The sequence below is a fragment of the Quercus suber genome, unplaced genomic scaffold, assembly GCF_002906115.3.
Source record: "Quercus suber isolate HL8 unplaced genomic scaffold, Cork oak 2.0 scaffold_836, whole genome shotgun sequence".
Lineage (NCBI taxonomy): Eukaryota > Viridiplantae > Streptophyta > Magnoliopsida > Fagales > Fagaceae > Quercus > Quercus suber.
In genome coordinates this window covers 255273-265678 of record NW_027070266.1, presented here as the reverse complement: position 1 = coordinate 265678, position 10406 = coordinate 255273, and the positions used below count along the sequence as shown (strand labels likewise).

General features: G+C 35.8%; 2 protein-coding genes across 3 annotated transcripts; one reads left to right on the top strand and one right to left on the bottom strand.

Annotated features, from left to right (window-relative positions):
- Positions 1-2126: 2126 nt before the first annotated feature.
- On the bottom strand, positions 2127-5123 carry LOC112033330 (uncharacterized). Its single transcript, XM_065767703.1, is given in 8 exon segments — positions 2127-2593; positions 2596-2682; positions 2847-2972; positions 2975-3100; positions 3593-3734; positions 3826-3978; positions 4488-4810; positions 4813-5123. Coding segments are annotated over 8 exon segments (1230 nt in total). The 5' UTR covers positions 4970-5123; the 3' UTR covers positions 2127-2477.
- A 3058-nt stretch (positions 5124-8181) lies between these two features.
- LOC112033331 (DEAD-box ATP-dependent RNA helicase 15) lies at positions 8182-10406 on the top strand (the record flags this gene model as incomplete). Of its 2 annotated transcripts, XM_024066116.2 has the most annotated exon segments (5): positions 8189-8744; positions 9260-9351; positions 9520-9638; positions 10111-10167; positions 10299-10406. In XM_024066116.2, coding segments are annotated over 5 exon segments (429 nt in total), but the record flags the coding sequence as incomplete, so codon positions are not given.

Here is a 10406-nt window from a genome sequence, read left to right as displayed (position 1 = left end):
GAAAAAGAATGGTTCACTTCGTCATTCACTTAATTGTCATATATGTAAAAATGTTTTTCGGCTTAGATAAGTAACATCGAAAAATTGAAACCATTTCTCTAAATGAAACCTACATTAACTATGAAAGTCCAGTCTTTATTTTTATTTTTTAAATTAATTTGGAACTAAGACTTATTTGTTGTTATTTAATTCTAACAAGTGATACGATTCTGAACGTGTTTTATTCGATTTTCAACACCATCCCACCTTGATAATCCCATTTATATAAGCTAGATTATTCATCCTTTAGATGTAATACTGTATTTGCCAGTGGATTTTCTAAGTGCGGATAATTGGTTTCCATATTTTTTTTTTTTAATTGTTTAATTGGTCACCAAGAAATTCTGGTTATTAAAGGGGAAAAAACAGAAGGCATAAATCTATGATTTTGTGTTTAATTGGCCACCAAGAAATCCTAGTTGTTAAAGGGAAAAAATAATAATAATAATAATAAATCTAATTCTAGATAAAATAAATAGATAAATAAATAAGGAAATCCACTTGATTTATTAGCGCCCCTGGCCTAGCTTTAAATACGTTATCGGTTATCCAATTCAAAAAAAAACAATTACTTATCCTTTAAAACAAGGAATCAAAGAGATTCTCCTACTTTTTAAGTTACAACTAAGACCGCCATCTATTTTTCCTATATAAATAATCCTTCCTCCTCAAACTCTTCACGTACATCCCTATCTTTTAATATCTCTATATATTTGAAATCCTTATTATTCTCTATTAATCATCTACATCTTCATTCTTTCTTCAAGTGATCATGGCTAGGGTCCCATCGACAACCTTCTCCTTCTAAGGTTTGTGCCTGTTTTTTTCTCTTATCATTTAATTTTCAATCATCATATTCATGGGCATCTTCTTCTTTTGTGTTCTGGTACATATAAGGGTTCCTTGTTCCTGATATGAATTTTTTTTTTGGTTACTATAGGAGGGCATACTCGGTGGCAGTGGAGAATGCAAGGGTGCAGCCGGTAATGACAGTGGTGAAGAAGGCTGCCGAATCTGGCGGCACTGTGGCTGAAGAGCAGAAAGAGATCTTTGGATGAGAGATCCGAAGAGTGGCAACTGGATTCCGGAGAGTCACTTTGGTGAGATTGATGTTGCAGAGCTAAGGGAGAAGCTTCTTCCCAAGAAGGAGAAACATTGAAGAAGAAGAATTTTGATTCGACGACTTCACTGGACTAGGAGGAGGAATATTACGTTTTTGTTTCCAATGTTACGTGCTTTTAATCTAGTAAAACATGTTTTAGGTTTTTGTTCCATCTTGTCCTTTAATAGTCCATTAAATAAAAGTAGCTTTGTTGTTCTTGGTGTCCAAGTTGATTTGGTGTGCAGTATTTTCGAATTATTATACTCTAAACAATATTTTTCTATGGGAATTATACTCAACAATATTGAATATACCGAGTTGATCTTGTTGTATACACAGTGTGGATATACTTTAACCTCAAAAAAACAAAACAAAACAAAAAAACAAAAAACAAAAAAAATTTCCATAGTGCAAAGGAGGTAAATTGCATATACTTCAATTACCAATGGCAATCAGGGATACAGTTCTCTACATGGGAGAAGTTGGATATACCTCTCTCTCTCTCGTAGATAACTTGGATTCAAATATTCCACCCTACTAGGGAAAAAGAAAACTCCTACTCCTAGTACCCTACCGTGATAGAAAGAAATCGATTAAAGAATTTGATAAAACCTTAGACTGAAAGAAATAGAAATCAAAAAGAAGAGTTAGAATTGCAATTGCAGAGTCCAGAAGTATGAATACATATTTTTTGAATTGGTGGAGCAGGTCCGGAATGGAAGGGGCTTGAAAAAACAGAGAACAAGGGAGCAGCCTACTATTTTAACACGCATGGTGATAATATTTACCATGCGTCAAGAATTAATGGTGCTTAACATGCAACTTAATCAATATATTTCCATCCAAATACACCAAAGGAAAGAAAAGAAAATCCTACAAGAAGTAAAGAGGGCAGGATTGAAGCCAACTAGTGGGCATGCCCTAGACAATATCCATCCAACATATTCCACTCAGCATGATTAACTCAATATATTTCAACATCAAATTTAACGACTTAAACACGATTGTTGCATCACAGGGTTGCATTTACGTAACTTATTTTTCTGTCTCTAGAGCACAGGCACCAATGAGCCTCTGACAAATTATCTTGAGAGACGGCTTATATAAAGTGCTGCATAAGTTGTACTCAACTTGTACTCATAAGAAACTTTCTTTGCGATATTTTCTCTGCACGCATAGGCATGCTTGTTTGCAAATAGGCCTATGTGTTTGCGCAAAAAAATGACATGCATTTCTATCCAATCCAAAGTTCAATAAAAAACCACCAACAAAACTAAGCTAACCATTCATGCATGAATACAGAAAATTGTATCCAACTATCCATACACGACTATGACTATAAGTATAGCTGGATGAGCTCATCACTGACCACAGAAGGAGTGAGCACACCCAAATCTGTGAAGAGTAGAGTAAGATATTGCGGAGGTGTATAATCCCGAGCAGACCTTTCAACTCAACCTTGGATGGGATGGGTACCCCAAAATCGATAGGACGTAGAGCAGGGGCCATGTCTTTCTGGTCAAGTGGGTAAGGCGAGCAAACTGCATAGCAACATATCAAATTATCAGTATTTAATGTCTAGTGGAAAGAAAATTATGCATTATATTTGTTTTAAGGAATGCGATAATAAATACAACAAAGTGATGCTTCTAAATGCTAATGCAATTTAAAACAATGATTTTCTTGATCAGATATTATAAAGAACAAAATTTGGTATACTTGTAGCTTTCGGCAGCCACATAAACTGGTTTGTTCATGCTGTGTGCTACCAATGCAATTTGGTATGTCCCCATCATGTTAATAATACCTCCACTTTCCACCACTCCATCTGCCCAACAAATACCATATCAACCTCATCCATAGTATATGCCACTGCAGAGTCAATCAGGAGTTTCACAGGAACATCAAGCTTGGCCAACTCATTAGATAATCGTAAACCCGTTCTGTCTGGTCTTCCCTCTGCATTTTACAGCATGAAAATTTAAACTCGGTGATAGAAATTGCCTTTGAAATAAGAGATACAGACACTGCCCACTTGTTCATTAAAGAATATTATCATCAAGACACAAAATGCAAACATAAGGACTATAACCCAACATAACATAAGAGTGTTTATGGAGTAAGCACCATACCCATGCTCAGTCATGGGTCAATAATGTAAGGAAATCATATTCCACTTTCAAAGTGACTCATGCTTTTGATGAAATCAAACATCAAGAAAATAATGTGATTTATTGCAATATAGAGAATCTTGAAGGTGCAGAAAGAAGTAAAGGGCCAGATACCCCATTACAAAGTTGCCAAATGGCTAGTTTCTCACATTAAAATGGTACCAGTTTTGATTTAATCTTATTCATAACGAAGACAAAAGAACACTAATTTTGATTTAATTCCATCAAGAGACAGTTCAATGCAAACATAGTGTGTTAAAGAGTTAAAAAAAACCAAAACCTGTGCAGAAAACTCGAAAGAGTTTCTTATTCTGAGCTGCTGTCTTCAGCACTTCCAGGACAACTCTAGAAAAGCCATGCACCAAAATTGTACAACCATCAAATATAAAATCTTGACTAAGCATGGCAATGATCCTGCGTGCCTGCAATATGAGACAACTAATTGAGCTAATATTATATCATTTCTAATAAAATTTTCATTAAGGAGTTATAGATTGTAATTGGTTTGCATACCTTACAGGAAATCTCTCCAAACTTCTCTGCACGTTCAATCAAGCGAGACCTAGCTGAATTGAAGTCCTCATATTCTAATGCTGAAGTTCTAGTTACATAACGCATGAATAAATCACAGCCTGCTGTCAAGGAGATGGAGGTTGTGTCCCACGACTGGTAAGCACATACACGGATAAACATATCAATTGCAAAATCTATTGAGACCCAAAACTTAAACTTTTTTATGTGCTGCATTTAACAATTTTCCAAGTGATTACCTTATGCCAGCTTGTTTTTCTAACAATTTCCGATTATAAAAAATATTGACAATACATGACACTACTTATTTCTCTCTATACTTTCTCAATCAACTTTGTTATGTACACCATAAATAATTTTTCCATGTGTGACCTATTACTTTTGCAATGTTTATTCATCATCATCACTGCAATTCTAAAGAAACTCTTACAATCATCAAATTCAGCCTCTTTACAATTACACGTGCACCAATTTAATCTAATATCCTTGTCTATACACTATTTATAATAAACTAAAGCAACCCAATTATGATAAAATATCAAACTTCATATGAACTTGACAATTTCAATATTTTAGTCCCACATAAAAATTTCCAAGGAAACAAACGGAGCATAAAGCTAAGAAAGAGAAACAGAATAATTTACTTTGAGAGAATCGGAGGCCTTCTTGAGCTCGATTTCGAGCTCCATCATAGTGGTAGCCTCACTAGCTCTAATCACGGCGGCCAAGGCGCGAATAGCAGCGACGGCCTCCGCGAGATCGGGCTGTTTCCGCCAGTTATTGAACTCGTTAATGACGCAGAAGCTTTCCCGGAAGCCGAGGGAGAAGCGAGGGGCTGGGTTGGGGCGCCGGAGCGTCGTCGGGATGTGGCCAACGGCGGCCTGGGCTTGGGCGAGCCAGTCGCTGGTGACGACGGCGGTGTGGCGGGCTCGGGTCTGGTAGTAGGCGGAGATTTTGGGATGGGGATAGGGTTGAAGGGATCGGCGGCGGCCATGAAGGAGGAGTAGGTTTGGGGAGGGGAAAGTGTTGAGAGAGTATCGGGTTCTTTGGAGGATGAAGCGATGTCGTTTGGTGGGTCCTCTTGGTGTCGATGGTCCAGAATGAACGAGGCTGATCTCCACCACATAATAATACAATACTACGTGTGTATGTGTTTTATGAGAGAGAGAAAGAGAGAATAATGCAAAGAAGGCAATAAAAACCGAATTTGCCGGGACTGTGTGTATATGAGTGAGAGATTCCGGTGGGTTTGATTATTAGTACAGTATTTTTTTTTTTTTTTAATATTTTGATAGAATTGACTGGAGATTATATTAAGACCAAAATATATCATAATCATGAATTTGCACTCCCACTAGGCCACTGCTACTATTACCAAAGAAACTATAAATTTTTTGACCACATTACTAGGGCAAAAAGGTAAACTACTCTGGATTTGGATACAAGGGTTTTGAGACAATGTTTTTTTATTTTTTATTTTTATACAACTTTGAGATTATATTAAGACCAAAATATATCATGGATTTGCACTCTAGTACTACTATTATTACAGTTTTACAAAGAAGCTATAATTGTTTTGACCATATTGCTAGGACAAAAAGGTAAACTATGCCAAATTTGGACTTTTCAAGTTTGGGAAAAAAAAATTTTAAGTAATTCAATAGTAGAAAGAGAAGATATTTGAATTATGTACTGGATGAGCTAAGAAAACCTTTTTTGTATGTGTTATTTGATGTATATGATAAACTTTTCTTTCAAATTTGTATTAAGTTTTTTGCTATTCATGTGTAGTTAGTAGTTACCACATACTGCATGGCTCATCATCTTTTATGTTTGAATTAAAAGAGTCTAAAGTTTATTATATCACCAAAAAAAAAAAAAAAACACACACACACACACACAAAAAACTCGTACCAATTTGTACGAAAATGCCCTTGGGTCAGATTGGACAAGAATTTTGACCTGAATCCAATACCGACGGTTTTGCTTGTGTACTTGTAAATAGCATATATAGATGTCCAACAAACAAATGGAAATTTATTTAGAAAAAAAAAAAAAAAAAAAAACTTGCATAATTTTTGTACAAAAATACCTCTAGGTCTGATTGGTCAAGAATTTTCACTTCAACCAAATGTCGGCGTATGTGCACTAAAACTATTAGCTAGCCAAGGCCAGGGCAGCCCCATGGGCACGCTGCCAAGGCCAAGGTATGCAGTAGTAAAGGCGAAGGCACGTCGCCAAGGGCACTTTGCCATGGTCGAGGCATGCATGTTATGAAAGCCAGGACAGCCCCATGGGAGTGCAGCAAAGGCCAAGCCATGCAGCAGCCAAGGTGAAGGCACATCACAATAGGCATGCTGCCAAGGCAAGGGCATGTACGCTGCCAAGGCAAGGGCATGTACACGCAACTATAGCCAAGGCATGCAACCAAGGCCAAGTCAAACCCTATGGGAATGCTGCCAAGGCAAGGTAGCCCCTATAGGCACGCTGCCAAGGAGGCATGCAGCAGCCAAGGCCATGGCACGTCGCTATGGGCACACGTTCAAGGACAAGGCATAATTGTTGGAATTAGAGATGTTCATCACTTGAGTGAATTTAGATTGAGGAAGGAGGATCAATCTGCCAACCAACATGTTTCTTATCGGGTTTGAAATTGCACAATCAAAATACTAATAGAAAATGATTAGCTTATCAACTGATTTTTTTTTTTTTTTTTGACTTAGAGTTTGCAACCATCAATTTCAAGACTTTAAAAGACCTACTAAACAAATAATCTGGCAATCACTCACAACTCACAACACAATGGCATGATGAAGCAACAAAATGAGAAAAACTCAAACAAATACTTTAATGACAGTTCTCAACAATAATTTGGCTCGATGGCAATAGCTAGGTCAAAAATAATAGGTTTTTTGACGATAAGTCTAAATTTATAGATGGTCGTGGGATTCATCAGGGATATTCAGCCCAATTTTCATTAAATAGGTTTTTGAAAATAGCCATGGCCTTTCAAGTCAAATTGGGTCAATTTTTTTTTTTTTTTTGGTTCTTAGTGTTCAAGTTTATTAGGTGTGCAATATTTTGTTATTATTAAACTTAACAATATTGTATGCCTTAATTGCTCTTGACATACTAGTGTGGATATTCTTTTACCTCCATAATTTTCCCCTAGTACAAAGGAGATGAATTGCCTATATAAGTTAATCACCAATAAACTCCTACTACCCAGTTGTCTAGAATGATTTTAAGCCAACCCTAGAAGTCAATAATTATAAAAGAATTGTTACATTGAATTTATATGGTATTAAAACCTTTTTTTTTTTGTAGTGTAACTCAACAAATAAAAAAAAAAAAAAAAAAAAGTCAATGCAAATGTACAATAATTTAGCAACCATGGAAGCTTTTTAAAATGGTTCATAGGTATGATGAAAATAGAAAAAAAAATTTGATGAGAGAAAATGGGCTAATTTTCTATACATTGATGTCTTAGAATTTTCATAACTGAAGACTTATTTGTTACCATTCTATTTTGTTTTTAGCATTCTTGGAACTTATTATTTTACATTTTACATTTCCATGAAAGATAATTGATGTTTTAAGGTAATGTCTTGGTTTCTCTGAATTCTCTAATTTTTGTATGTGTCTTAGGAGCCACAAGGTCTGCCACATTCTTAAAAGATAATAGCATAAAAACTATTTGCCCATAATTCATGAGTCAGCTTGTTTTGCACCAATGCATTGATATTTGTTTCCATCACCAATTTACAAGGAATCTGAGATTAGACAGGAATCAAGGATAAAGAAAGGCAAGGAAAGTTTAGAAAATTGCACAAATATGAAATATGTGATTACATGCTTACTGTTTTTTTGTTGAAATCTATTGCGTACTCTTTCTCTTTAATGTGGCACATCCTCTTGATCTAAGTTCATACAATGTATCAATTGCTCATATCCATATGAAATGCTTGAAGTCATATCTATAGGAATGGATTTGGGAATGCTTTATGGTGGCTAAATCTTTATTTTAGCGTCAACCAAGGTTCTTTTTCTTTTTCTAAATATGCTTTTGGTTTAGTCTTTGTGAGGACAATGTTATGAAATTTCATAAATTTTTTCTTTTCTTTTTCTATATATATATATATATATTTTTTTTTTTTCCTAATGTCCACTCTCCTTTTCTATGCTTTTTTTTTTTAAGCTAAAAAAAAATTATGTTCGGTGGTTAAACTAATAGAAATATTAAATTAGATTATTACACCCCAAGCAGGATTGAGATCCCGTGCAATTGCACAAATCCCAGCCATTCATTTAATCCAACGACTTGATATTTTGACACCTCACCTGGATTTCAGCTTCCCATTTTTGAATTTCACTAAAACTTTCTCTCGTCTCTCTCACTTCAACCTAACTCTCTTCGTCACTCTCCCTAACGCTCCACTCTCTCAACCCCGACTGCGCCTCAACCACTCTCTCAACATCAACGCTTGCTCTCTGCCTCTCCCTCAACCCCCTCGTCACCGTTTCCCGCATGCCCAACTCAGACAGATAACCAAAAACAAAGAAAAAACGGCGCCATCTGAGATCCCGACCCCCAAACACTCGCACCCTTTTTGACCCAGATCAGAGAGAGAGTAAGGGTTGGGGTTTGGAGAGAATCGGGTGTTTAAGTGAGAAATTGTTGCTTTTCAGACCCAGATCAGAGAAAGTAAGGGTTAGGGATTGGAGAGAATCGGGTTGGGGTTTGATGCTTTTTCAGGTTTGATCTATGGAGGGATATCAGATTGAGAGAGAAAGAAAGAGAGTTTGGTCGAAGGAGAGAGGAAGCCACCATCGGAGGTGGTGGTTGTGATGAAAATCATCCTTGCCGATTTGGGCTTGTTTCAGAGAGAGAACACCAGTCGGTAGGGTTTTCTTTTATCTCTATTATTTTTAATAAACTCTGTTTTCTTTTATCTCTATTTGTTAATTCTGTTTTTTATTTTTTTTATTTTTTTTAGCTTAGGAATTGAAATCCAGTCTTATATTGCTTGCATTTTTGTCAATTGTTTAAAAATGCTTGATACAAAAATAGTGATTGTGGAATTAAAAATGCTTTCTCTGTCATTAAAAATCTACCAACGTGATACAAAAACAGTATATTAGAACTGTACATCTTCCAAAAATAGTGATTGTGGCTGCTCAACTTAAGGACTCTGGAGGAATTTAGTGGTAGATTTTACATAGCTTTATTATGCTTGATGAAAACTGCCATGGATATTGAAAATATTCAAAGGTCAAACTCTTTTTCTCATTGGGGCTGAATTTAATTCTGTTTTCTCTTTTTTGGGTTTTTAGCGTAGGAATTGAAATCAAGTCTTAATTCTGTTATTGTTGTTATTGTGGTTGTTGTTGTTGTTGTTGTTGGAACACCTGGAAGAATATTGGCTCTGGCAAGGGATAAAGATCTTCGATTGAAGAATGTGAGGCATTTTATTCTTGATGAGTGTGATAAGATGCTAGAATCACTGGGTATGGTCTTCTTATTCTTCTGCCTTTTATCCCCTTGTTTATGTGAATTAGTTCTGAAATGTGATACTTTGCAATTCTCTTATTCTCTTTACAGTGTATTGCACTGTTTGCGATAATAATTTTCTTATTTTAAGCCTTCTGTTGTCCATGTTCTTGTATGTTTTACAGACATGAGGAGAGATGTGCAGGAGATCTTCAAGATGACTCCTCATGACAAGCAAGTTATGATGTTTTCAGCAACTCTCAGTAAAGAGATCCACCCTATTTGCAAAAAATTTATGCAAGAGGTGTGATAAGGCATCATAAAGTTATGATATTCTTTGTATTTATAAATGTAATGTCATTGCCTTGTTGGTTGTGTCAATTGTGCGGTTTTGTGGCTTAGGTTTCAATTTGCCTTGTCATTGGCAAGGGAATGAATTTGTAGTTGTAGTACTTGCAATATTTTTAGTTTTTCCTACTTCTAGTCTGAACTTTTCTTTGGGCGTAACCACTTCTCTTGATCCTTTTGGTTATATGTGGTTGAGTGATTGTGTTTGTGGGGCCTTAGTGAGGATATTGGTTCCACTTCTTATTTCTTGGGTAGTAGCTAGATGTTTCTACTACTTGAGAGATGAGTAAGTTCAATGAATACATCGTAGTTCAGAAGGATTGACTTTTTGGATCGCCAGTTATTTGTTTATCTATTGTTGTTGAGTTTTGGTTGCTGTAGAAGATGGTATTTTGATGCACTTTATATTGACACTCGTTTTTTTTCAGCCAATGGAAATTTATGTTGATGATGAGGCCAAGTTGACTCTTCACGGTCTTGTACAGGTATCTTCAATGCTTTTTTTTTTCTTTCTTTTTTTCTTTTTTTTTAATATAATTTTTGCAATATTTTTGTTCATCAGTTGACTGTCTCTTGCTCATCAACTAATGCACATTTTCATTGTCTCTCTGTGCAGCACTACATTTTATTGAAGGAGGCAGAGAAAAACCGCAAATTGAATGATCTTCTTGACGCATTGGACTTCAATCAGGTTGTAATTTTTGTCAAGAGTGTGACCAGAGCT